This window comes from Salvelinus fontinalis, chromosome 11, assembly GCF_029448725.1.
Source record: "Salvelinus fontinalis isolate EN_2023a chromosome 11, ASM2944872v1, whole genome shotgun sequence".
In the NCBI taxonomy this organism is placed as follows: Eukaryota; Metazoa; Chordata; class Actinopteri; order Salmoniformes; family Salmonidae; genus Salvelinus; species Salvelinus fontinalis.
Window position 1 is genome coordinate 27,034,212 of NC_074675.1, and position 27,920 is coordinate 27,062,131.

The following is a 27,920-nucleotide window of genomic DNA, read 5'->3' on the forward strand; positions in this document are numbered from 1 at the left end:
CAGGGCTCAATATCTTGCTTGATAAATTAAAGACACTCAGACCCGCGGGTTCTGGGACCGTGTTAACGGTCCCCACTGCCTCTGGTAGTCGTTTCTTCTTACCCCGTCCGGTGCGGCATCTCGTCGGTGCCCTTCCTTCGGCCCAATCTCTCGTTGGATAAGAAACTGGTACTGGAAGCGGATGAGGCGCTGGTTGTAGAGCGTTGGTCACAGGAGTGGATCGAAGGAAGCGGCATCCCTCCTGCGTCTGTCATGGAGAGGAGGAGCAGGACCTCTTTTGTCAGGGTTTCTCCAGAAGTAGACTTTGTCCTCGGCCTTGTCTTTTTTTGTCTTGGTTGAATTTCTTGATTTTTAAGTTCCTTTATTTCTGTAGACAACCTGTCCTGGAGCGCTTGGTTAGTTTTCATCAGTTCATTGAATATGCCGCCATCATTAAGAGCTCTTTGCAGAGCTGTGCGTTAGGTCAGCACTGGAAGACAGACTGCATCAGTGAGACGTACGACGAGGCAGAGCGGAAGATCTCGTTCAAGATGGACTCGTTCTACGCCTTCACGCTGCTACAGGACTCGAATGCCAACATGCCTTTCCACAGCTGGGAGCTCAGACCACTGGGCCAGGACTCTGCCCTGCTCACCATCACGGCAAGAACTCACAATGTCATGCTCCATCTCCTCCATAGAATCTGGGTGCGTCTCAGTCTAACATTTCTTCCTTTATTCGTGAACATTCCTCAGTGATTCATATCTGGGGAAACAGTATTGTGGAAATCTAGCCAATGTTTTCAGTGATAATGAAGGAAACGAGGCTATTATTGTATCTAGGCATTGCCCAAATCCATGACACAATGCATCCTGACTCCTTGCTCCTCTGACAGGGCAACAAGTGTATGCTCCAGTCAGACCAGGAGAGAGGACTGAACCACACCCTGGGCCAGTGGATGAGTCCCTCTGTACTGCAGAAAGCCATGGTCAGCACCGGGGTCAACATCTTCGTCAACCAATACTCCGACAAATATGTCACCCGTAAACGCAAAAGGTGAGTGCCATCAAGCGGCATACTGTGGATTAGATGATGAATGTTACACAAAGCAAGGGTGGGCACACAATTCATGTTGCTTGTAACACCGTTGAACCTGTATAGCCTTTCGCCACAAAAACCTATTTGCAACTCATGGGAAACCTACAGTGGATTGCTAGATTGGGGTGTGACACGTCTGACGCGGTATCCTTCTCCCTTGTAGGACCCTCTGTAAAAAAAAAAAGTTCAACAAATCAACTCTTGGAACTGAAAATCCTGTTAGGCTTAAATGGTGTCGAGTTGAAAAGCTTGTGTCATAACATTGACCTTTTCTCCAGGACCCTCTGATAGAACACGCGGCGTATGAACAGATGGCACTGCCCTCCTCTGCCTTCTCCTGGAGCCAGTGGAACACACAGTGTGGCCAGGAGCATCTGGTGCTGCAGGTACACACACACACACACACACCTAGAGATGCATACTGTTTAAACACACTCACATCCTCTGTCACACACACAGAATGAGGAAGAGTCCTTGGATAGAGGACCTTCCCAGATAGTAACAGAAGTAGCTTCAGAATCAGGAACAAAGAGCTGCAGTGCATATAGGGGAAACATTGAGCTGGTTGACTGGACAACTAGATTTGATTGACATTCACCTCTGGTACTGACATTACCCTGCATAGTACTTTGTCCGTGCAGATGGAATGGATATTTACAGTACTATTGGCACCTTCTCTCCAAAGGATGTGAGCATCTAGCGGCCATCCCAGTGTCGTCGTGGTGTGTGTGTCACAGTATGTGTACAGTAGGATTAACTTCTCCCCCAGGTGTGTGAGCACCTAGACCCGGTCCAAGAGGACTCGTGGTGCGTGTACCTGCTGGGGGCCCCAGAGGTGCCAGAGGCTGATGAGCAAGGAACACAGTGAGGCGTTCTCTCCAGAGCTGGACTCCGGCAGTGAGTTCCACTCCACCTTCCTGCACCTGCTCGGAGACGGCATGTCCCGCCCCGGACAGGAACGACGCTCTCACCACCTGTTCGTCGATGCCGTGCATAGACTGCTGTGTGCCACACGGCCTCTCACATACTCCTGACTACAGCAGATACCAGACTCCCCATGTAGGAGTAGCCAAAAACCACAGATCTAGGATCAGATTGGACTATTCCCAATCATAACTTGAACCATTAGGGGGAATATGTATATCTGATCTTGTATCAGAGGTTAGCGGCAACTTCAATTTACTCTGTGCAGAACACCGTGGGTATGACAGACTGCTCACTGTGAACTTTAACCCTTACAACAGATGGACCCTCATGTAAAACCAAAGTTTATTTCTGTAGAATAAAGTTCCTTTATTGTGTAAAGTTTGACTCCCCCTCTTTGGAACATACAAAAGTGGATGAATTTCACAAGTGAGCACTTAAAGAAGTAGCGTAAAAACCATTTGTGTGAGTTTGTAACAAAACGCTGGTTATAACAAACAGATGCAATATAATAGATATTCATATCCCCACACAGTCTAATGCTGTCAAACAATAAATTAAATTTAAAAAATGGCAGTGTATTACCAAGGTTCATAAATGTAATAAAAACAACTATTTCACCTACAACAACTTAACAAATTAATGCTAAATCATTCTTAAAGTGGTGGCCTCTTCAGGCAACCGCAAATGCCATAGATTCAGAAGTTTACTATGAAATGTGTTTTAAAAAGCAAAAACTGCTAAATCCACTGTCCATGAGCAAGCATGTTGATGGACCAACAAACGCTCAAAAAGGTGTGACGTGATTGGATAGCATGCGCTGAAGTCCATTACATGATTGGACAGCCCAACACTGGTGTCCTCCTTGACTTGATTGGACAACATTGTGCCCACATATACAACGGCCAATAACATTACAATCTCCCTTCCGTAATGGTGCGGCAGAATGTCTCCGGGCACCAATAGGAAATCTCCCTTAGCTGTGGTGGTCAGTGTTCAGAAACTTCAGCACCAACACGCTGACTGCTTCTGTCTTCAAGTGCTCTTTCTTCACACACTAACTAGTCTAACACACGTGATGGTTCAAGTTGCAGAAGACCTTCCAGGGGTTGACCATAGCCAGATGTCTGTTGGGGCCACAGCCCCTCTAAACCGGTGGCTGTCCGTTGTGCCTCAGCCCTGTGTAGGGCCACAGGAGCTGCTGGATGGTCACCCAGGAGTCCCCTGTCCCCACGGGCGCTGCGTCCACGGCCGGCTGCAGCACCAGGCTGGCTAGGAGGGCCAGGAGGCCTGCTAGGACCACTACTAGGGCCAGCCACAGCCACAGTCCCCGGGACCCACTCGCTGCAGACGCAGGCTGGGAGGAGTAGCCTGAACCTGGGGCTGCTGCGGCCTGCTCTGCCAGGATGGGACTGGAGAGAGAGAGTGGGAGAGAGGGAAAGAGAAGATTTAGAATGGATGCCAAAATAAGATTTAGCCTGGGTTAGGCGAAGCCAAGCTAATGTCTGGATGAGACAGTCAGTCTGCTTTAGCCAGCTGGTCGTCTGTCCGCATCCCCAAAGCAGTGATGTAGCGATGCAGAAACAGACTGGTGCCTAGGCTAAGTTAGGATGGCGTTAGCAGCGTGGACTGACCACCACTTTTAAAGCACTCTGTGTAGCACACACCTGGCACATAGACAATAGAAAAACAGCACTAAAGCACTGCAGCATGTTGAGCGGCGAGGCACTGCATGTCTCACATACACTCCCCAGAGCACACACACACACACAAAGTCACACCAGTTCTCCTGATGGGAATGGATGGAAGAGATTAGAGCTGAAGGAGAGTTCGTTTGAAGCAGAAACACTGAACCGAGACCCTCACCACAACCACACATCCAGAGACTGCCCGGGCTCAGAGACCAAGGGCCAGATTGACAAAGCGTTCGCTCCAGACCAGGTATATTGTTTACACCCGTCTTTCTGCTCAGTCAATCTGGACCAGAGTCTGCTCCCCGGACCTAGAGCAGCACAGCCTGGAAGCCAGATGGGCTTATGATTTAACCAACTGTTTTACATTTGTCAAGCAGTTGGCTGAAGCAGAAAACAGACAGGAATCCAGGCTACAGCATCAAGAACGCTTTTCACACTACTGAGCCAAGCCGAGCTGTACTGCTCTGGCCTCGTTACGCATCCACGGGAGTTGGTGAAAAAAAACTATTATCTGAGCCAGCACAGTACAGTATGGTTCAAATGTGCACGATGGTGTGAAAAGTATATAAGCCTCAGGAGCAGCAGAGAAGCTGCTAAGCCTAACCAGCTATGCAGCAGTAAAAAGCAGTGCTGCCTGGCTGTAGATGGAAGCGAAACACTAGTGGTTGGTTCACTACTAACGTCTTGTTGGGCATAATCAGGGCGGTGATTTTGTTGCCCAGCTCAGTGAGACTGGACTTCCTCTGAACGGGCACTTCCCTCCTCTCCTCATCTGAAGGGGAGTCTGTGTCGTAGGCAGGCCTGTGGAACGGTGTGGGCATGCACGGTTCACACACACACACAAAAATACACACACACATAGACACTCTGTAATGCATGTCTCACACACACACACTTGTTTAACACAACACACACTAAGGACCCACATTGTTACATACATGCTCAGGGCACGTACACAAAAGCACACAGATACTCTGCAATCAAATGTCCCACATGCGCTTGTTATGTACGCAGGTTGTTCTCCTGCTGAATACGTAGAACCACAGACTTGTTACATACATACAGTACATGGTTGGGCAAATTTAAAATGGGCACATCATGCAGAATGTTTGTTTTCAGGTTGAGGTCAGGTGCTTCTGACACACAGTCGATCTCAGCACTTACCCCTTCATCAGCATCACGAGTGAGGGCTCGTCCGTCTCAACCCAAGCCCCGGAGCTAACAAAGCGCTTTAGAGGAGGACGCCCCGTGCTCTTCCCTGTCACATTCCTGTAACCGCGCCACATACATACGTCACATTCCACACAAACTACACAGCCCGCAAGTCATGTTTTAACAAAGGCCCCTAGATGGACATTTCTCCCTCAGAAATCCGAATGGTGTTTGTTTTGCAAAACAGGGTCAAGACTGCGGTTAAATATTATTCAACCGCTCCGTATTTCCCCCCCCCCACACACACACACAGTGCTGTAGTCTACCTACCAGGGAGATCTGCGGGTGAGTCTCTCCGCCTCCGTCTCTGTGGTGTCCTGTGCTTTATTGGGCGTGTCATAGTGCATGGGTCCCCCTCCCCCACCGGATCGGGGGATAGCTGCTATGCTGACCCGTCGGGCTGAGGCCTGAGGAAAAGAGGAATAGGGAAACAATACCAGACAGTGTACAGATGCACAGACCGTGACTAAAACAGCAGCACATCATACACACTGAGCCTAAACTGACCTACCTTATAGTACGTTGCTCCAGATTGCTTTTTGCCTCTGAAATCATCTGAAGGAAACATATTCATTATTAGAAAGAAACAGAAGATAGAGGTATGTGTGTGTGTGTGTGTGTGTGTGTCCCTCACCGGAGTGTGTTCCTCCAGAGTGGGAGCCGAAGGACCTCTCGTTCTGCAGCATGTTCTCTCTCAGCTCAGTGAGCTCAGCGTGTTCCTTAGTGTACATCCTCCTCAGGTTCTCTACATGCTGGATCATTATCTCTACTGCCTTGCCTGTACGAGACTCCTGGAGGGGGGGAGAGAGCGAGAGGTTACACACATACACCCCCCCACCCCTTTACCAGTACCTATACGAGACTCCTGCAGGGGGAGAGAGAGACATCACACAGACGCCGACCTACACCGTCTACCTAGATGATTCTCCTCAAAAGAGAGGAGAGAGGGGGACAAATCACGCAATTCAATTGTACTGTACCTGGTGTATGGCGCCCAGCATCTCTGAGCGACTGGACACTCTGGTCATGGACTGGATGAGGATGTCCAGGTTCTTCTGAAGTCTCTCGATGATCTCCATAGACTGGTTATCATCCTCACACAGAGGGGCCATTGCCTGGGAAGAGCAGACACGAGGAAGGTAAAAAAGGAAATTGTATACCCCTCTCACCTGTAGCAAGTCCTGACAGCTACATTTGGACACCTCACTCCTTTGTCTCCCTCTTCAACCTCTCCCTCTTACACATATCGCCCCTCTCTTAAACTTCTTACCTGTAGTAGTCCCTGGCAACTGGACACCTCCCTCCGGACGTTCTCCTCGGCCAGGTCCCGTGACCTCTCCTCCAGCCTCAGCCTCTTCTCCAGGGTGAACAGGTCACACTTAAAGCCCAGGGACAGGCGCTGGAACTCCGTCTGACAGGAAGACAACACAGCCTGAGCTCTATGACGGTACATACAGAGAGATAATCAAGAGAAAGAAAATGTTGGAAAGCTTACCACTACCTCAATCTCCTTGTCGTTAGGGGACAGGCTGCAATGAGGAAAACAGAGTGTCACACTATGTGTCACTAGAAAACAACGCTATGAGTCAGTACCTGAGAGCATTTCTATTATCATCTTGCAATGCATCTCTAAAATATGAGGTATTGTACTGTATTGTTGAGTAGCCTACCTGCTTCTGTCGCCTACGGTTGAGTTCTCAGAAACAACAGAGGCTTCAACTGGTATGGGACACAGAGAAACATAGAGAGAGCAAGAGAAAGAGGCTCATGGTTGAAAATATCCAAACATTTGTCTTGCTATTGATCTCTGTTCTACAATAGAAAGAGATAGATTAGAAAAACTATAAATCGACCACAAAACGTGACATTTTTTACTTCAGTCAGTAATTGGACTTATACTATCATCAATATATAGTAGGAGCATTCTCAGCTGAGGTATCTGGGGTTAACTCACCGTCCTTCTCTGTGGTAACACTGGTTTCACTCTGTTCCTCTTGTACCTTCCCTTCCTCGATGACATCCATACTGTGAGACAGCTCCTGGATGATTGTGGTGAACGTTACACACTCCGTACACACACACCCACACACTTCTCCCTCACTGTACACACACTCTTCCCGGTCTCGCTGCTATCCTCCGCCTCAGACACACACGATTCTAACGATCTAACAGACTGTATCCAGGAACCAATGTCACATTGTACAGATCTAGCTAGGTATACTGTAGGACTATCATTCATTCCGCCAGAGCGCTGTGAAGTGCTTCCCTGTGTAGATAAGCACAGAGTCGACTAAAGTGAAAGAATGTTCACTCCCACACAAGGCAGGAAAGACAACATTTTCTCAATAAGTCACAAGGTCATGATACTATGTATGCAAAGTTCTCACTATCACAGAGCTCTCATCTCAAATGATTTGTGCACTACTTTTGATCAGAACCCCTTGTAGTGCACTAGGGATTAGGGTGCCATTTGAGACAGGGAGCCATATATCATTAAATAGACAGCTCACCAGTTCCTTCTTGAACTTGCTCCTGAGAACCAGGGAGTCAATTTTGGCTCCTGGGGGGTCAGGCGTCGCAGCATCCCTTGGACCCTGTGATGGGTCAGTGGGCGCAACATTCAGTCCATCCATGGTCTGAGAGCCTCCGTCCCCTGCCAGATTGACTGTCCCTGTAGAGACGGTGAAAGGAGTGTTACACACACTCTCCCTCACACACAATGTTGGCAGGAGGCCATAGCTCTTCTATTTCCTCCTACCTGCCAAGTCCACCTCCGCTGTAGACACCTGCACCACTGACTCCTGTATGCCCTCCTCCTCCTCCTCTAGTACTGGTAACAGGCTGGTGCTGGAACACACACACACACACACACGAGAGCGCTGCAGCAATTCCACCATGCCAAAACAATTGCACAACTTGCCCTTATCACTACCGTGTGCCTCTATCACAACCAAAAGCAAGAGTAACGTTCCAAACAATTCCAAACAAAGCCGACATTAGCCTCCTAACAGAAAATACATCTCAGCACACTGACAGCATACGTCGGAGGAAAGTACACCACTTCCATCATGTAACTAGGACACAACCATGTATACACACACACACACACACACTCACCTGTCCTCTGCTAGCACTCTCTCAGCCAGCTGGTCCTGGGTTAGCTTCTGAGAAAGAGCGAGAGAGGTGAGAGATAAATGCAGGTGGCCTTGTAACATACATTCAGCACCCTTTGTCGGAGGAAGTTCACGATTAAAAAGAGAAACGCGCGCACAATTGCATACCGTACCTGTCCCATGGCATCAGAATGTTATCTCTGCTCTGTACAGTGAATATACAAGGATGGAATGGAGAATGCTCATTTCTTACATAATGTGCTGGTTGATGGAGAGCCCTGCAGCGGAGTGTGCGGTGTGTGTGTGTGTGTGTGTGTGTGTGTGTGTGTGTGTGTGTGTGTGTGTGTGTGTGTGTGTCGGGGGCTGCGAGTATGAGTGTTGGACAGAGTAAGTGTGGACGACGCATTTACACTGGCAGGGTAGTAAGTAGTGGGGGCGGTGGAATACAGCACACACACTTCAGATACGTAAGAGTGGAACTCACTGACTATATAAAACAGGACACTTCAGCGCAGGGCTGTTATACAACTGGTGGGTCTAATCCTGAATGCGGATTGGTTAAAAAGGTAAATGGAACCGTGCATAACAATCAAGATGAGAATGACACTATAAAACCAACCTCAAATCTCACTGCAAAACAGATAAAAGGGATCTGGATCTATCTGAAGCTTTTAAACTCTACACAACCCATGTTTATATACAAAACGGTTATTCAGAAGGGAGGACGCGGGACAATCAAAGACCGTTGCATTTATTCACGCAACAACCGGTCCATGACATTGCTTAAGCAAACACGGTGTTGAAGTCAAGCAGATTTGGCCAATAACACCAGTCCTCGTTTCCTGCCACTGAATAACTGCCAAAGCTGATGTTACTATGTGTCATGAAGTGTTCATAAAGGGATTATAAAGCTTTAATCGTGTTCAACCAAGTTTCAATACCGGGAATAATGCATATTTAACCCGAGAGTCCCAGGAAATACCGCAAAAATCAGTTGTGCCCATTTAAAGCCAAGATACTAAGCCCGGGATAGTCATTGCACCACTAGCCTATGTAAAGATTTCACACCAAGTGAAATTGATATTTAGCGATGATATAGTAACTTTGTTCGCCAGTTACATTTTTGTGAATTGCGAAACAGGCCGTTCATACATTCTGAGCGTTATGTTCCTCAATTAATTCAGCATATTTCAGCAGTAGGCTATAGGCCTAGGCTGTGTCAACACAGAGCGCACTCTTGAGTTTTCAAATCATACAGACTTTGTAACGGCCAAATCATACAGACTTTGTAACGGCCAAATCATACAGACTTTGTAACGGCCAAATCATACAGACTTTGTAACGGCCAAATCATACAGACTTTGTAACGGCCAAATCATACAGACTTTGTAATGACCAAAGTTGCTAAGCTTGCTAGATAACCTCCAACGAATGACATAATATCTCCTATTTGGCTAAATCGAGTGGATGATTATACAGATAGCAGGTCAGCTCATGAATAACAGGGAAATTAAGAGAGGAAATTGTAAGGTATCTTAACGGGAAACTGCATTCCGTTCTCTGTGTGCAGTCCAGCAGTGTCAATTGTGTGCGTGATTTGAATTGATGGCGACTTTGCGTTTAGTAAATATGTTTGGCTTCCATTTAACAACCTGATTGGATAATGTGCCATTTTATTTTTTTGCCAATCTGCTGCTGCACGTGTATATTTTGTGGAATTGCGTTAGTGCGACATTGGGGGAAAATATTGTAATTTCATATTTTGTTTTCTGGAAATGTGAAGAGTGAGACAGTCCTGGGATCCTGGTTACCGTTGTTAATTGGGTTTTAAAAACTCACATAAGTCAAACTGTTGATTAATAGCCTACAAAGAGATACATATTAATTAGTGGGTGCTTGCTTTTCTCCTGTGTTTTTCTCCACAAGACACACTCAGAGAGTTGGGTCAAGGTCAGGCATCAATGGCTACCCTTGAGCAATTAGGGTTTACTGCCTTGCTCAAGGGCACAGACAGATTTTTCACATGGCTCAGAGATTCAAACTAGCAACCTTTCGGTTCCTGGCCCAACGCTCTAACCGCTAGGCTACCTGCTCTCCAGTCTACCAAACTGACAGACAGATCCAGCTCTAACCGCTAGGCTACCTGCTCTCCAGTCTACCAAACTGACAGACAGATCCAGCTCTAACCGCTAGGCTACCTGCTCTCCAGTCTACCAAACTGACAGACAGATCCAGCTCTAACCGCTAGGCTACCTGCTCTCCAGTCTACCAAACTGACAGACAGATCCAGCTCTAACCGCTAGGCTACCTGCTCTCCAGTCTACCAAACTGACAGACAGATCCAGCTCGAACCACTTGCTAATCCTCACCACAGACAGAAACTTGCACTCTCAACTCGATTAAAAGGAATTTGTTGGCTCCCCTGGAAACATTTCTCACCGGAGTGCCACTCCGCTGTGCCTACACAGAGCAGGAGACTGGAATAACAGAAATAGCATGTCTGTCTCTGCGGACTGAATCACAGCTAACCCCTGTAAACAAGACTGAAATAACCGAACACAAACCGGCTCAGAAAATATAGAGAAAGGTTTACAGTAGACTACACAATGGTATACACGTAAAGATAAAGACTACATTATTACACAGACATAACATATGTGCACAATCTGGAGCTAGGAACCAAATAAGCCATACTTGCCTCCTTTGGCAAAGTGTACAGTGCAGTGAAGCAATTGGGGCAGAATACTCACACAGGAGTTAGGGACCATGGTCCTCCTCCACCCTAACCCCTTCCTCTCTGGGCACAGCCCTCAGCCGACTAGCCCCTGTCCATACCCCTCCATCCACAACACAGCACCACTCAGCCCAACCAGGAAGAGAATGAACAGAGAGAGTAAAAGACAAAGAGAGGGAAAGAGCAGGCGATAGAAAAGGGGAAGTCGAGAGGAGAGAGATGGTGTCACAGTGGCTGTGACTGTCAATGAAGGAAGTTAGTTTTCCCATCATCGTGCCATCCGTAAAATACTTCCTGTGTATTGTACTGACCTGCGCGTCACTCATATTGGTTGAGGTGATGTTGTCCTCTCCTTCTTTTCCTCTTCCACTGCCATCTGTCTTCTGGGGGCTGACCCAGAGAGAAAGGTGAAAAATCAGTGTATCAGTGTCGCTTGGAGCCCAACCGGAGAAATTATAAATGTTTTGGTGGGTGTTTCTCCCTCTCAGATAGTAGGAAGCAGCTGGGGTCACTGACTGTGACTGCACCAACCTATGAGAGCGGTCACTGCCCCAGCCCCGATTACAGGTGCTTCGTGGGTATGCAAAGTATCGCTAAAGGGGCCCAATTACACAGCAAACATTTCCCTCCTCACAGCTTGGAAAACACTCAATTTGACTGGCAAATGTGTCGAGAGGAAGAGAAGCGTGTTACAGTGCACTCACACACACCGAAACTACAACTGTACAGTAAAAGCCACAGAGCTCTGTTCTCACCTTCCAGTCAGTAAAATGGTCTCATCCATCACAGGGTAAGTGCAGCTGGGAGATACAATCTCAGCCAGCCTAGGGGGTGGACTGTTCCCAGCAGTGACAGTCCTGTCGTGTTCTGGTGAGCCAGGCTGAGGTGTGTCTTGAAGAAGAGGCACTATGGTGTCAGGGCTCATTGTATCTGGACAAAAGGGTGAGTAGGAGTCATAAGGTGAAATGGCATTGGAGAGAGCCATCCAACTCAATGAAATATACTGAATGCATGAAGAGAGATACTAATTTGCTGTAGTTGCAGGCTAGAGGGAGTCAGGGATTGCATGGTGCAGAGAGAGAAAGACTGATCAGAGGGGAGTAAGAGAGAGAGAGAGTGATGGAGACAGAGTTGGTCTTACCCAATAGAGAGGAGTGGGAGGGAGGGAGTGGATGCTCCTCGGTGTCAACAGCCTGCTGGTGGGTGTCCTCAGGCCCAAAGCATTCTGGTAGTTTGGCACCCTGAGGCACAACACATACAGATCATTTAAAAAAAGAAAGAGTATGAATATGATAAACAGACGAGCATCAATACATAACAGCCACCTGTCCATTCAGTTCATGTGAAAGGATGTAGCGATAGACTGGCAAGCAACAATGCCTTTGCTTACCCAACAACAAAGCATCAAAAAACAACCTCTTATATCACCTCTGTATCAGTGTGAGTCACTGCCCATTCCCTATCGATCCGATTAAGTAAGAAAGCTCGACTGCAGAAGATGAGCCATTCTCTTTTGGTCTATCTAGAACTAGTGACATGAGCAAATAAGTCCACTTGGTAGGCAAATAAAAGCAAGGTTGTACGAGTTGTTATGTCAAGTGGGAGGAAAGTAAAAAGTATGAGAGAGGAAGATGGAAGGAAAGAGTGTGTTCCAGCCTAGATTGGTCCATGTCCTGTTGTCTATTCACAGAGGTGTGGTTCACACTTCTGCTCCTGTTCCAATACTCTTAAAATGCTTCCTTCCTGTGTTCCTTCCTTGGAGGGGTCACTGATCAGACATGACAGGACTGGTAAAAGCTACACAAAACCTAAGTGACCAGGATAGATAGGTGACTCATTCAAGGAAGAGGTGAGGGAAGGATGCATGTTCAAAGTATTTGAACGGGGCCTATGACCGTTTCCCCTTTTCCTGCCCACCAGCACCAAAGGAAGAAGTGGCCTCTTAAAACTGTCATCGTCATCACATACGGTCACACGCACTCCGACGACTACGTAGATCTACATACTAGAAGGGTCATCCCCATTCAAAGCAATGTTCCAAGGTGGGGTTCTACTCAAATGAACACCCATTTTGTTTTAAATGAAAAACAACCACCAGTCAAATCTTAACAGCGACAGAGCTGTGTTCCCTTCACAAAACGCATGACGAGGGCAACCCCTCAAAAACGTGCATTTTTAAAAAATATGTTATATAGTTCAGTCTTTTACGTCTGGAGTGGATAACCACCAAACTCATCCAGAGAATCGCTTTAAAGCACACTGTCACAGTAAGAGTACATCCACAGTAAGAGGTTTTAAAGACTGCCATCTACCTGTGGGGATAGACTGTCCACTCTCTGGTCACCATCTGTTGACGCTGTGGTTTCTGAGAGAAAAAGGCAGAGAGGGGGGTAGAGAGAGGGAGAGAGAGACAGGAAGGAAGAAGAAAAGCTAATTAGTTAAAGTTGAAAAATCGTCTCTGTGATATTCAGCTGGGGCCACTGGCAAGGTCAAACTAAGACCCACCCACTACCATCTTGGACCATAATATTAGACCATTGAACTCCCTGTCTGTGTTAGAGTGGGTTTAGAGGCAGTAATAACCACATTCTTTGGGTTCTGGCAGCCACTGATGCAGGGAGACCACTGGGGATTACTGAACACTTCCACTAGGTTTGGATGACTTTAACACCTGGCCATAGAAGGCTTGCCAGCGAACAGCTACACACACACACACACACACACACACACACACACACACACACACACACACACACACAGGGGTCCCTATCTTGAGACCCTGGCCATCTATGGCTGTCCTTGCCACAAACCCCAGAGGGCTGGGTGAGTGTCTGGGCCTGATTCTTCAAGGGTGGCTGAGTGCTCTGTGACTCCAGGGATTACAGGGGTAATCTACACAGGCTTTTGACGGACTCACTAACCCCTGGTTTACCCAGTGTTTCACCCGGCCCAGTAGCCCAGAACCATAGAGAAAGACCTTACAGGAACTCCTGTAAACTGACTAAAACACAGCCCAATATGGAGTTATAATAGGATATCATGATCATTACTAATCTGTGGAATCCTACTCACTCACCTCTCAGATCCTCTCCCTCCATCTGGTCGGGTTCACTTTTTTCCGAGAGAGGAGAGAGAAGGGAGATCCCCCTCAGTCCCCCCTCCTGTCCCTCTCCCCCCACCACGGTCCACCTCTCCCCCACCTCCCCCTCCTCCCCCTCTCCAGGCTGATCCCCTCTCTCCGTCAGTCTGTCCTCGTCCGTCGGGCCCGTCTCCTGACTCTTGAAGTCCCTGTACGTCTCCACCCCCTCGTTCTTCAGGAAGTCTTGGAGGACAAACTCCTCGTCCCAGTACAGGTCCTCCCCAGCCTGACAAAGTAAATCAGCTGAATTAAAACCTGTTCAGGGAATTGATGTAAGGTCAATCAATCCTATCTAGTTCTAAAGCATTTTTCACATCAGAAGTTGTCAGAGGTTTTCCAGTAACCCTGCCTAGACACCAAAGAGCACGTAGAAGCATGGTAGTGCAGGAGAAACTGTCTAGAAAGGTTCAAGAATACAAACTGATTGAATAGAATAGAACCTCAGATCACATCAGGAGCAAAACAAACAGTACGATAAAGTTACACTTGTTTATTCAATGTGTCAATGCTTTAATTGCATCTGTCCCTACTTAAATAAATGATAGATATATATATATACATAGAATGGAGCTTGTTCAAAGTGCTAATGTGAGGTTTATGAGTTTAATAGCAAAACAAAATGGAGTACGATGAAGTGACATTTTCCCCAAATGCTGATCAAAGATCAGTTGTGTTTCTCCTCCCTAATAGTTAAGGTTGGGGAGATGGTAAACTGATCTTAGACCTGTGCCTATGGGCGATAATAGACAATAAAGGCACTCACAAAATAACATCACAGAATAGGAGAGAGATGAACACAGAATATTTTTTCCGTATCAGAAAGTGTGCAGTGTCCACACAGCCTCCCACTCCATCCTTTAGCATCTCTATTAAACATCCTCTCCATCTGGATGGAAAACGTACTCCAAAGTTACACAACTATTCACCATCTGAATCAGAGTTCTATTCTCTGCTATGTTCCATGGCTCTCAATGCCTGTGTGATAACAGTAGCCCAATATCCACTATACCAGACATATTTCTTGCATACAAGTTGAGTAAAACTCTAACTTTCTCTTATCTTCCTACAACAATATATTCTAGACATTCAAAAGCTACATGTCATCTGTGGCGCACAGGGGACACCACCTCTTCCTCCATGTCTCCCCATCTCTCAATTAGTCCTACCTGTGGATCATCAGGGTCAGGGGTTTCACAGCTAGCCTCACTGCTGTCCTGTCTACCTCCCTCCTTCCTCCATCTCTGTATCCCTCCCTCTCCCTCCTACCTGTGGGTCTTCGTCGGGGGTCTGGCAGCTGGCCTCCCTGCTGTCCCCCGGGGTATTTAGCTGGTCCAACTCTTCACGCAGCTGCTGCTTCTGATTCTCCTGCTCCTGAACCCTGCACGGACGAACCCACGTAAATTACACACATATTTACGCAGACAGACACATAAAACAACCCCCCACCCCATCCATCTACACTAAAGTCAACAATAAAATGGTCACTAGCCACAAATACTTCTGAAACCATGGCAATCATGCATCCAGTGACTACAAAGCAAATTGACAGATTCATCACTCTCACCCAGCCCATTGACAGCGTAGTGAAGGGTCCATAACATAACATACTGTACCCAATCCGCAGGCCCATGCAGTGTCCCATGCTGCTGTTGCCCAGCCTGTACTAGGATGATAGGAGCTCTGGAGAGCCCCTAACTCCCAGTATCGGACAGCTCCTAACACCCAGTCCAAGAGTATTCCAGAGTAGTTTAGAGGGCCTGTGCACAGCTGGCTAGCCCAGACAACGTTCCCACAGCCTGGCCTGATAACGACCCACCTCCCCCTTTTATCCTCCAGAGCAGGGCGGCAGTGTGGAACGGACTCACGTGGCAGTGAGGCAGCTACAGACAGAGAGCCATACTGGGCCAGGACCCAACCACTACTTAGACAGGTTAGAGGTCACCCAGTCAGACCCAGAGCACAGAGACTTCAGGAGAGCAGACAAATATGACCAGATTCCTCCCAAGATCCCTCCTGCCACAGGGTAGTATCTTAGACAATGACAGCCCCTCCCTCCACATTGTAACCCTCTCTTATACAAGACCCGCAAAACCTCCTTGACCAGTGAGAGAAGAGCAGCACCAGTTCCTCTTGACCCTCACTTCCAACACACACACACACACTCAACCCCCACTCACCTGACTGACAGGTGTAGTATCTCAGTGTGGGACCTCCTTATGTTGCTGGCCATCTTGATCAGTTCGTTCTCCAGGGAGTCGGTGTACTGGTCCAACTGTTCCAGGCTGAGGCCCCACTCCGTCCTCCTCTGATCCAGCTCAGACTGCACCGCCTGGGGGGGGGGGGGGGGGGGGGGCAGGGAGTCAGCCTCTTCCTGGAGCTGCTGGGTCTCCGGCAGTCAGACCGATAGTCTATCCAGCAGTACTAGACATACAGTAAAGTGTGTCCATCTAGTGACACTACTGCACTCACTCTTTACCCAAGAAGAATGTTTACTGTGGACGTGTCTGACGAATGCAGATCGGAGAGAGAAAGGAGGTGGGAGAGAGGAAAGGGAGTGAATAGAGTGACAGGAAGGGAGAGAGGGGGAATGAAAAAGAGAGACAGAGGGGGGCAGAGGGAGGTGACAAAGACAGAACGAGAGAGCAGGAAGAGGGGGGGAGCGCGTGAGTGTGTGTGTGTGTTGAGAGAGAGAGAGACTGCATTTACGCTACAGCACACTAAGCCGCACAGCATTAATAGGCATTGATGGGCTAGAGATAGTTATATAACATTGTAGATTAGGGATGTCTGGAGAGGAGAGAGCGAGAGAGAATGGCCATATTATGTAATCCTATAAAAACTACGAGCAGAGAGAGTCCTATTCAGCTCAAACTCCTCCCTACTCTCCACATTGAACTCAGTAGGGCGCATCTCAATATCCTAATTGCTCTTTTCCTTGCCTCATTTCCTGTATCTGCATTCTGCACTGATCTGAAAGAACAGGATAAGTGAAAAGCAATACGATGGAAAACCAAAATAGATTTGCTTTATTCTCTTGCATCTCTGAACCTAGAGAAACACCAACCTCCGCTTTGGTACACATATTTGACCCCCAGCATGCCTACGCACAGACAAACACCTACACACACAGAGTTACTCGGTAACAGAGTTACTCAGTAACACCCTCCTCTACCACTGGGCTAGATAGCGGGTTGATACAGCCACTAATGGCTCTCTAGTGTGTGTGTGAGTGGGTGCGTGCGCACGAGCGAGAGAGCGATCAAGATAGTGTGTGGGTGTGTATGCCCCTCACCTGCAGTCTGGGGTCTTTACTAGCCCCTGGTCCTCCGTAGTGGTGTATGAGTCCTCTGAGCGTTGACAAGATGGAGAGGCCCTCGTCATTAAAATCTCTCTTCTGAGAACAAACAGAAAAACAATGAATGTGTTTCAGGCGTAACTACTTGAAGTATTAATCAAATTCAATTTGCTATGGAAGAAAATTAGTAATGTATCTACACCACATAGTCAAAGAACAATGACATCATAGACGCACAAAAAGTCGTTTTCTCCATGAACACTGCTTTTAAAATGTGTGCTGGTTAGATACCAGTCCCTGCATAGTGTATGGAGTGCATAATTAGGACAGTAAGGGCTGAAGACATCTAATGAATTATCAGGACTGCTGTATCTATAGTGTAAAATTGGGACAATGTCTACTGTATAGAGTACCAGTTTGTTGACGAGGCTCTTGAACTCAAGGGACATCTGGTCAGGTGTGGGGCCCTGCAAGAGCAGTAACACCTCCCTGTCCAGAGTCTCATCTAGCGCAGATGCAAAGCTCAGCGGCGACACACACTCCGCACCCTGGAAATAAAACAACACGACTTGGTCATTTACCCTGAAGCGGATAGGCTGATGGTGTCAATAAACTGTAGCCTAATAGGGTCCCTGGAGCTGATGTTTTGGGTGAATACAGTGGGTTGTTGCTCGAAAATGTGAGCGTACTCAAACAGAGAGAGTGGGTGTTCAATTCACTAGCCGCAAACATGGAACTAGGGGATATATTTAACTCACCTCCGGAGGTGTTTGAGCAAGGGCCAGTTCTGTCTGCAGGGATCCTGAAGTGCTCTGGTTCAACCTGTATGCCACCGACAGGGGGAGACCTGCACTGCAAGAGGGAGAGCGAGGGAGCGAGAGAGAGGGAACGAGTATGCAAAGGGACAGAATGAGAAAGGGGGAAAAAAGAACATCATCCCACTCCACAGAGAAAAGACTGCTTCACGGCAGAAAGAGAGAGAGAGAGCAAACCAAAACGGAACAAACTACGGAGACAAAAGGACATAGTTAAACAACAGATAGAATACACAGCATTCCCCAATCCTGTTACTAGAATAGTCAAGGCGCCATCTCTAGTACAGTGTACTTACACTGCCATGTCTGGCTGCATCATGTGCATCCGTCTCTCCAGCTTGGTCTTGTCTGCTCTCAACAGCTGTTAGAGACAACAACAGACATCAAACACGGTTAGATAACAACACTACTGCTAATACATATTCACTGCAGCTGACAGAGACAGAAAGAAATGGATATCCATAGTGCTCTGCTGAGAGAGACAGAAATACTTTGTATACCCCGTTTTCACCCCAATTCCGTGGTATCCAATTGGTTGTTACAGTCTTGCCTCATCGCTGCAACTCCCGTACGGACTCGGGAGAGGCGAAGGTCGAGAGCCGTGCGTCCTCCGAAACACAACCCAACTGCACTGCGCTTGACACAATGCCCACTTAACCCAGAAGCATCAATGTGTCGGAGGAAACACTGTGCACCTGCCATCCGTGTCAGCATGCACTGCGCCCGTCCCGCCACAGGAGTCGCTGGTGTGCGATGGGACAAGGACATCCCTGCCGGCCAAACCCTGCCCTAACCTGGACGACGCTGGGCCAATTGTGCGCCGCCCCATGGGTCTCCCTGTCGCGGCCGGCTGCGACAGATCCTGGACTCGAACCCACAATCTCTAGTGGCACAGGTAGCCCTGCGATGCAGTGCCTTAGACCACTGCGCCACTCGGGAGGCCTGACAAATACCTTTGCAGAGCTCTCGGTCGGCAGTTCAGAGCAGTGGGTTACAGTGTTGCCGCTTGTACCCACCCACTCCTTTATGATCTAGTGCATGGGAATAGGGGCTAAGGGGAGATTTGGGATAGGGTAATGATTTCCAGACAGCCTCCTCACCTCTGTGACCGACGAGTACTCCACCACTGCACCCTTCAGCTCCTCAATCTGTCTGCACTTCTGTAGAGGGGTGACAACATGACAGCAGTATTCTTGATTTCCATCAACAATATCATATTTCCCCCATTACAATGTCTCAGAAACGTTCTACATGTACGGTCATATGAATGAAAAGATAAAAAAAAAAAAATTAAGATCAAAAGGCTTCCATACCCTGAAGCATGGGTTATTACTGATCTCAGGACCCAATCTACAATGTGACTTTCGCTTTGTACAGCCGTGTTACCATGGAAAATGTAGGGGACAGCACGGCTACAATAACGATACAGCTTTATTCCTTACTGAACAGATACTGAACAAAAGTACTAGAAAGAAATGCTTTGTTTTTTTATTCAGATGATACTGACCTGGAGTATGAGGGATTCCTTCTCACTCACGACAGCATCGAAGGAATGGTTTTGGACCTGTGGATGAGAGAACAGACACTACACCATGACACTGCTGGCACTCATCCACAACACAGACAGACCAATCAGGAGCAGGCGTGGGGGATCACGTTGATCCTGAAGGCCAGTTACACAGGTCCATAGCACTGCACTCCAGGCCTTTTTAGAAGACCATGAAAAGGCAAAACAAACATTCACACAACCTTTACTTTACTTCTAGGTGCAGTTGACCAGAAACAGATTACTAAGAAGCATTCTAAACGGAGAACCTTAATTGAAAGTAATTTTTTTTTTGGCGAGAACTAGGCTTAATCTGTTTCCAGGAAACCGCTTTCTAGTTGCCTACCTTGAATCGCTTATTCCCACGACGGTGCAATAGATTGTTCACTTTTATTCACTGCAGACACACAACGGTTATGCGGACCCACCTGCAGCTCAGCGTTTAGGTCACACAGTTCAATCATCCTCTTCTGGAGGTCATCCATCTCCATGGTGACCTTGATGTTCTAGTCCAAAAGGTAGAGGGGGGGGGGGGGTAGGAGGAGGGAGAGATGAGTAATTCAACCCAAAAGAGACGGCTTATTTTACCCTACCATGTCACCTAACAGCGGACAAGGTACATTAGACTAGATAGCTATGGAATGGCATTTCCTAAAATCGATGTTTCCCAACCCTGGTCCTACAGTACTCTCAAAAGTACACATTTATATTGTAACACATCGGATTCAACTTGTCAACTAATCACCAAGCCCACAATTAGTTGAATGAGGTGTGTTTGTCAAGGGCTACAACGGAACTGTGTACTGTTGGAGGTACTGGAGGACCAGGGTTGGGAAACACTGTCCTGGATCCTGGAAAAACGGCAGATGGGAAGTTCCCAGGGGAAGCAGATAGTGCTGCTGCTTTGCCGCCCTAGTAGGCACTTAACTGACCAATGACACTGATTGGTTGGAGAGTACAATCCTGATGACTTTCCACAAAATCCATCTCTCATTAAAAGGAATGACAACCACATAGAAGCACTTGAGGCACCTTTTAGATGCCTCCAATTAAATACATGATAAAGTAATGAAATGACCCAAGATCAATGTAGATCTTGCTGAAAGGGGTTCTGTGTGCAGAGAGAAAGGTATCCAGTACAGTACCTCATCCTGAAGACAGCTTATCTTTGCAATCAGACTCTGGTTCTCTCTCTCCTGTTGGGGAGATGTTGGGTTAGTATATGGCTCTGGACATTGTATAGTTAGTTGCATACAGGTAACTGCCAAATGAAACACCAAAACGAGCCAGCTTCAGTGCACCTTGGCATAGATTCTACAAGTGTCTGGCACACTATTGGAGGGATGCGACACCCTTCTTACACGAGAAATTCCATCATTTGGTGTTGTGGTGGAGACAAAAGGCCACTAGAATGTGCGGTTTTGTCACAACACAATGCCATAGATGTGTCAAGTTGAGGGTGCATGCAACTGGCATGCTGACTGCAGGAATGTCCACCAGAGCCTTTGCCAGAGAATTGGATGTTATTTCCTCTACCGTAAGCCGCCTCCGTCGTTTTAGAGAATTTGACAGTACGTCCAACCGGCCTCACAACCACAGACCACGTGTAACCATGCCAGCTCAGGACCTCCACATCCGGTATGTTTCACCTGCCGGATCGTCTGAGACCAAACACACAGACAGCTAATGAAACTGTGGGTTTGCACAAGCGAAGAATGTCTGCACAAACCTTTTCAGGGAAGCTCATCAGAGTGCTCGTAGTGCTCACCAGGGTGTTGACCTGACTGCAGTTCGGCGTCGTAACCAACTTCAGTAGGCAAATTCTCACCTTCGATGGCCACTGGAACGCTGGAGAAATGTGCTCTTCACGGATGAATCCTTGTTTCAACTGTACCGGGCAGATGGCAGACAGTATGGCGTCGTGTGGGCGAGCGGTTTGCTGTCGTCAACATTGTGAACAGAGGGCCCCATGGAGGGGATGGGAATATGCTATGGCCAGGCATACTGTAAGCTATGGACAACGAACACAATTGCATTTAATCGATGGCAATTTGAATGCACAGAGACACCGTGACGAGATCCTGATGCTCATTGTCATGTCACTCATCAGCCGCCATCACCTCATGTTCCAGCATGATAATGACCGCCCCCATGTTGCAAGGATATGTATACAATTCCGGGAAGCTGAAAATGTCCAAGTGCTTCCATGGCCTGCATATTCAGACATGTCATCCATTGAGCAAGTTTGGGGTGCTCTGGATCGACGTATACAACAGCGTGTTCCAGTTCCCGCCAATATCCAGCAACTTCGCACAGCCATTGAAGAGGAGTGGGACAACATTCCACAATCAACAGCACAATCAACTCTATTCGGTCTCCCGGGTGGCGCAGTGGTCTAGGGCACTGCATTGCAGTGCTAGCTGCGCCACCAGAGTCTCTGGGTTCACGCCCAGGCTCTGTCGCAGCCGGCAGCAACCGGGAGGTCCGTGGGGGCGACGCACAATTGGCATAGCGTCGTCCGGGTTAGGGGTTAGGGAGGGATTGGCCGGTAGGGATATCCTTGTCTCAGTATGTAAAAAAAAATGTAATAAAATGTATGCACTCTACTGTAAGTCGCTCTGGATAAGAGCGTCTGCTAAATGACGTAAATGTAAATGTATTCGAAGGAGAAATGTCTCGCCGCAATAATGGTAGCACACCAGATACCGACTGGTTTTCTGATCCACGCCCCTACCTTTTCTTTAAGGTATCTGTGACCAACAGAGGCATATCTGTATTCCAAGTCATATGAAATCCATAGATTAGGGCCTGATGAATTTATTTAAAATCAACTGATTTCCTTATATAAACTGTAACTTAGTAAAATCTTTGAAATTGTTGCGTTTTGTTCAGTGTAGATGGTTGAATAGCATGACAGTGAAGATGGGGTGTGTATATATACCATATGTTTGCTCTGAGCCGAGGCCCTGGCCCTGCTCTCCTCTGTACAGCTCAGACTCATCTTCATCTCCTCCACCTCATCCTTCAACATCTTCTCCTTCTGGGCCAGCTGCTGGCCTCTACAGGGGGGAGAGAGGGACATTATAATTGGGGATGTGTGTGTGTGGAGGTTCAACGCAGAGAATAGGAAGATAGGCATTTATGTGTGACTGCGTGTGTGTGTCTGCATCTGTTGGTGTGTGTGTGTACAATCCTTACAGTCTGGCGTGTGACTTGAGCTCCTCGTTCTCCTCTGCTAGTTTCTGGTTATGGTCCTCCATAGTCTCCATGCTCTGCTTAAGCTTCCTCACCTCCTGCTGAAACTTCTGGTTACTGAACTGCAGGTCGGACACACAGAACACCAGATCGGACGTCTCACTGGGGAGGAATACACACAACAACAGACTACAGGGTAAAACACGGTTCGTCAAACGTAGAATTGGACAATGTCAAGCACGCACACCTGAACATTACTTACAGATCTGCTCGTGACACCTCCCCTCCGAATGCCTCCAGACTGCCTGAGGTCATGTTCAGCAGGACAGACCTCTTAGCTAACAGAGATAAGACAGAGAGAGATGGAGAGAAATGATCTATGCTTAGAGAACGAGGGAGACAATACATTGATTTGATCAAATGAGACAGAAGGAGACGTTCTCTTAGACGGAGAACAGAGAGAGAGAGCAACATGGCTACTTGGAGACATTGTACAAGAGAATATCAACTGGATACACTTTGCGCCTCAGAACAGTCATCCGTTTCTCTCATTAGTCCTCTAATGTCTGTGTCAACTTACCTGACAGGTTGTCTCGGAGTCAGACAGACTACAGTTCAAGTCGGAAGTTTACATACACCCATACATTTAAACTCAGTTTTCACAATTCCTGACATTTAATCCTAGTAAAAATTCCCTGTCTTAGGTCAGTTAGAATCACCACTTTATTTTAAGAATGTGAAATGTCAGAATAATAGCAGGGAGAATGATTTATTTCAGCTTTTATTTCTTTCATCACATTCCCAGTGGGTCAGAAGGTTACATATACTCAATTAGTATTTGGTAGCATTGCCTTTAAATTGTTTGACTTGGGTCAAACGTTTTGGGTAGCCTTCTACAAGCTTCCCACAATACGTTGGGTGAATTTTGGCCCATTCCTCCTGACAGAGCTGGTGTAACTGAGTCAGGTTTGTAGGCCTACTCTCCTTGCTCGCACACGCTTTTTCAGTTCTGCCCACAAATCTTCTATGGGATTGAGGTCAGGGCTTTGTGATGGCCACTCCAATACCTTGACTTTGTTGTCCTTAAGCCATTTTGCCACAACTTTGGAAGTATGCTTGGGCTCATTGTCCATTTGGAAGACCCATTAGCGACCAAGCTTCAACTTCCCAAATGATGTCTTGAAATGTTGCTTCAATATATCCACATAATATTTAATCCTCATGATGCCATCTATTTTGTGAAGTGCACCAGTCCCTCCTGCAGCAAAGCACCCCCACTACATGATGCTGCCACCACTGTGCTTCACGGTTGGGATGGTGTTTTTTTCGGCTTGCAAGCCTCCACCTTTTTCCTCCAAACATAACGATGGTCATTATGGCCAAACAGTTCTATTTTTGTTTCATCAGACCAGAGGACATTTCTCCAAAAAGTACGATCTTTGTCCCTATGTGCAGATGCAAACTGTAGTCTGGCTTTTCTATGGCGGTTTTGGAGCAGTGGCTTCTTCCTTGCTGAGAGACCTTTCAGGTTATGTCGATATAGGACTCGTTTTACTGTGGATATAGATACTTTTGTACCTGTTTCCTCCAGCATCTTCACAAGGTCCCTTGCTGTTGTTCTGGGAATGATTTGCACTTTTCGCATCAAAGTATGTTCATCTCTAGGAGACAGAACGCGTCTCTTTCCTGAGCAGTATGACAGCTGCGTGGTCCCATGTTGTTTATACTTGCGTACTATTGTTTGTACAGATGAATGTGGTACCTTCAGGCATTTGGAAATTGTTCCCAAGGATGAACCAGACTTGTGGAGGTCTACAATTTTTTCTGAGGGCTGATTTCTTTTGATTTTCCCATGATGTCAAGCAAAAAGGCACTGAGTTTGAAGGTAGGCCTTGAAATACATCCACAGGTAGAACTCCAATTGACTCAAATTATGTCAATTAGCCTATCAGAAGCTTCTAAAGCCATGACATTATTTTCTGGAATTGTCCAGGCAGTCAACTTAGCATATGTCATCTTCTGACCCACTGGAATTGTGATACACTTATTTATAAGTGAAATGATCTGTCTGTAAATAATTAGAAAAATGACTTGTGTCATGTACAAAGTAGATGTCCTAACCGACTTGCCAAAACTATAGTTTGTTAATTAACAACAAATTTGTGGCGTGGTTGAAAAACTACTTTTAATGACTCCAACCTAAGTGTATGTAAACTACTGACTTCAATTGTATATGTCTGTGTCAACTCACCTGACAGGTTGTCTCGGAGTCTGACAGACTATATGTCTGTGTCAACTCACCTGACAGGTTGTCTCGGAGTCTGACAGACTCTTGAGTGAGGTCCTCTGGTGTGTCGTCCCTGTGGTTGTGGTGAAGACAAGGAGACGGACACCCAGAAACATGACATTACACAGTCACAATATCACAGGCTTACTTACACACACAGCCAGGAATGCAGAGGTTAATGTATCGGTTCCCACACAGAAGTTACAAAAGCTTTTTGATAAGAATATTCAGCTGCAAAAATTGGTATCCATTTGCCCTTGCGACAGAACACATGAATTCGAACACAGCACCCTCTACAGACAAAAGTGTGACAAGACGACATGCACTGCTATGTAGTGCGCTACGTTTGACCAGAGCCCTGGTCAAAAGTAGTGCACTATAAAAGGAAAGAGCGCCATTTGGGGGGGGGGGGGGGCACAGAAAACAGCTCCAGTACCCATTCTTTCTGCAGTCATCGATCCACTCCTTCATGATGGCGTGGTAGGTGTCCAGGTCTATGGAGACATCTTTGTGCTCCGGGTCCAGCATATTACACAGGTCCTCCAGCCCGCTGTCCTCAGAACCACGGCTGGTGGTGTGACGCAGGTAGTCCACGATACAAGACACGTACACCTTACCTGAAGGAGCAGGAGGGGGCCAGGTTACTGTCTTTACCATAGTCATTTACTGGGTTACGGTGGTCAGTCTGTTGACTAGTATCGTAAGGGACCTCCCTAGGCGCCATAGCAATCTCCTTCCTCCGCCTGAGGTTCTTCAGTAACAGCTTTCAGTAAACAAAACAGGACTGTAAAGAGAACCACCCACAGGGAACCTGGAGCACTTGTACCACATCACTGACTGCTTCAGAAACAAAGAAAAGAAAGCAGACTTGGCTACACCCCAGTGGAGCAAATTATTGACTGCCTTTTTTTACAAAACATTATCACAGTGAGTGTGTGTATGAGATTGTGCCTCATACTGTGAGTCTGGATAGAAGAGTGTGTACTTCACAATGGGCTAGATTTGATATTCCCAGTGTACTTCTGTGTTCAGTATATATTTGAGAGTTCAGTACTGTATGTGAGTGAGTGCGTACCTCTGCGCTGGGTGTCACAAGCGTGGAAAATGGTGTCTAGTAAATCCTCTTCACAGATCAGACTGACCTCAGCCATCATCTCCTTCCGGTTCTCAGAGGACATGGCTCCTACACACACACACACACTTTCTGTAACTACACTGGCCAATCGATCAACAGACATTAGCGGTCAATAAACATGATTGTTCTGTCAGTTGCATAACTTTCCTTGAGGCAACATAAAATGTACATAATGTGTGTGACATAAGACATGGCGAATGGAAAGGAGTGTGTGAGAGGCCTGAGGAATGCTCTTAACTTCCTGTGATCAATCATCTATAATTGATATCATTGTTCACTAAGAACTGAGCAGTGCTTTCGTAATCCCACAGTGAGTGTGTGTATTCCCCTTACCTTCTCCCATGGACAGTCTCTTGACAACCAGGGCCGGGTAAGGCAACTCACTCTGCAGCAGGTTGGCAGTGGCGTCCGAAGAGCAGAAGTTGAGGTTATAGGACAGCAGGCTATGCGCAGGTGTGTGAGTTTGGGACAGAGATGGGGTCCTGTGCCTCTCACTGCCGTCAGACCCTGTCCCCTCAGGCTGAGTAAACTGGGGACCATGAGAGAAGCTGAAAAAAGTGTCTCCAATCAGGACAGCTGGGGTGGAGCAGCTCCTCTTCCATCCTCTCCCTTGCCCTCCTAACCCCACCCCTGTGCCCCTCCACTCCCCGGGATTACTGGCGATTGTGAAAGTAGCATTGACTGGGGTTGGGGGGTTCATGGTGGGGTTGACAGGGGTGGAGTTGGGACAGTGGGAGCTCCTGGGAAGCTGGGGTGAACCCTTGGGGGTTAACAGCCCCTCCCTCTCGCGCTTCTTCAGGATGACTTCCAGGTTGCGGCGCAGGCCGGACTGGGGGTTGTCGTAGCTGCTGGAGGTGAATTTTGGGATCTGGAAGGGCGAGGAGGGGTTCACCTCACGGTCGTGCCGCTGGATTGTCTGCAGCTTACGGCAGATGCTGTCAACAGGGTTGTGGCGTTGACGATGGGTCACTCCAAGGTCCATGCTGGAGCAGGGGCTGACAACAGGACAAGAGCTAGAGAGGGGAGAGGCTGCCATTGTAAATATTAATTTGTTCTTAATTGACCTGCCTGATAAAATAAATCATTAAAAAGGAGACAGGCTTAGTGAAAGGAGAGGAATTATACTGATAGTCCATCACACCACATACTTCAAGTTCATGACATTTCAGACATCCCAAATAGACCATTTACAGTTGTTGATTGAGGTTGTAGTAGTCCATCTTCCTTATGTTTCTTGTGTGTAGACTATAGGGTTATAGTTTTTAAATGGGAGCAACAGAGAACAGCACACCAGCAGTCTACCTGGATAAAAATAACGAGCTTACTTGAGCCACTAACTGAAAGGACACTTATTATTAAATCAAATATTCTGTAAACTAACAAATGTTTCTAAAAACATGAAACTAACAAGAGTGATTGTTACCCTAATATATATTTTGTTGACGAGACAAAAATGTTGTTGCCTTGTGTTATGCAAAATAGGACGACGACTCCCATGAATGATTGACGCCAATTTTCATTTTTTCAATAAATATGAACGACAGACTGTCGTAGTTTATACTTGGATTTTGATGTAGGCTACTAACCTCTCTTTACCGTGTAGCCTATCTTTTGTAAACGTAAATAGTCCTCGTTGAAGTCTCAATTCGCTTGATATAGCCTTCAAAGTCAAACCACACTCGGGAATCAATCAGAACGCTTGAGTGACGTGAATGCAATTTGAAAGGGAAGAGGTAGATCCCTCATCTAAAACC

At 47.1% G+C, this 27,920-nt stretch overlaps 2 protein-coding genes across 4 annotated transcripts; one reads left to right on the forward strand and one right to left on the reverse strand.

Moving 5' to 3' along the window:
- LOC129865403 (dynein axonemal intermediate chain 7-like) lies at positions 1-2,339 on the forward strand. The gene is made up of 3 exons (XM_055938183.1): positions 1-686; positions 875-1,035; positions 1,356-2,339. The coding sequence occupies exons 1-3, from the start codon at positions 531-533 to the stop codon at positions 1,363-1,365; spliced, it is 327 nt and encodes a 108-aa protein (XP_055794158.1). The 5' UTR covers positions 1-530; the 3' UTR covers positions 1,366-2,339.
- Positions 2,330-27,855, reverse strand: LOC129865398 (inositol 1,4,5-triphosphate receptor associated 2-like). Of its 3 annotated transcripts, none has more exons than XM_055938170.1 (37): positions 27,753-27,855; positions 26,500-27,179; positions 26,107-26,214; positions 25,468-25,648; positions 25,046-25,104; positions 23,007-23,082; positions 22,748-22,906; positions 22,491-22,608; positions 20,695-20,745; positions 19,978-20,055; positions 19,511-19,567; positions 19,104-19,163; positions 18,300-18,364; positions 17,947-18,040; positions 17,602-17,736; positions 17,186-17,287; positions 16,071-16,222; positions 15,160-15,271; positions 13,831-14,119; positions 13,067-13,119; positions 11,896-11,995; positions 11,510-11,684; positions 11,066-11,144; positions 8,025-8,071; positions 7,666-7,754; positions 7,418-7,578; positions 6,862-6,946; positions 6,578-6,626; positions 6,409-6,436; positions 6,178-6,318; positions 5,888-6,022; positions 5,542-5,698; positions 5,419-5,462; positions 5,178-5,314; positions 4,860-4,964; positions 4,377-4,496; positions 2,330-3,413 (listed from the first exon to the last, which is right to left on the reverse strand). In XM_055938170.1, exons 2-37 carry the CDS (start codon positions 27,146-27,148, stop codon positions 3,149-3,151), a joined length of 4,515 nt encoding a protein of 1,504 aa, XP_055794145.1. In that variant the 5' UTR covers positions 27,149-27,179; positions 27,753-27,855; the 3' UTR covers positions 2,330-3,148. The 3 variants fall into 3 exon arrangements, with proteins under 3 accessions (XP_055794145.1, XP_055794144.1, XP_055794147.1); XM_055938169.1 differs by having other exon boundaries at positions 6,403-6,436; XM_055938172.1 differs by lacking the exon at positions 4,377-4,496 and having other exon boundaries at positions 6,403-6,436.
- Positions 27,856-27,920: the final 65 nt, after the last annotated feature.

Bases quoted from the DNA above. Each gene is read 5' to 3' on its own strand.
- LOC129865403 (XM_055938183.1), top strand. From the start codon at position 531: ATGGACTCGTTCTACGCCTTCACGCTGCTACAGGACTCGAATGCCAAC. The intron at 687-874 runs GTGCGTCTCAGT...CTCCTCTGACAG, and splicing joins ATCTCCTCCATAGAATCTGG to GGCAACAAGTGTATGCTCCA.
- LOC129865398 (XM_055938169.1), bottom strand. From the start codon at position 27,148: ATGGACCTTGGAGTGACCCATCGTCAACGCCACAACCCTGTTGACAGC. The intron at 25,649-26,106 runs GTACGCACTCAC...CTGCTCCTTCAG, and splicing joins TTGTGACACCCAGCGCAGAG to GTAAGGTGTACGTGTCTTGT. The intron at 6,947-7,417 runs GTGAGCTGTCTA...ACAATCATCCAG, and splicing joins GCAAGTTCAAGAAGGAACTG to GAGCTGTCTCACAGTATGGA.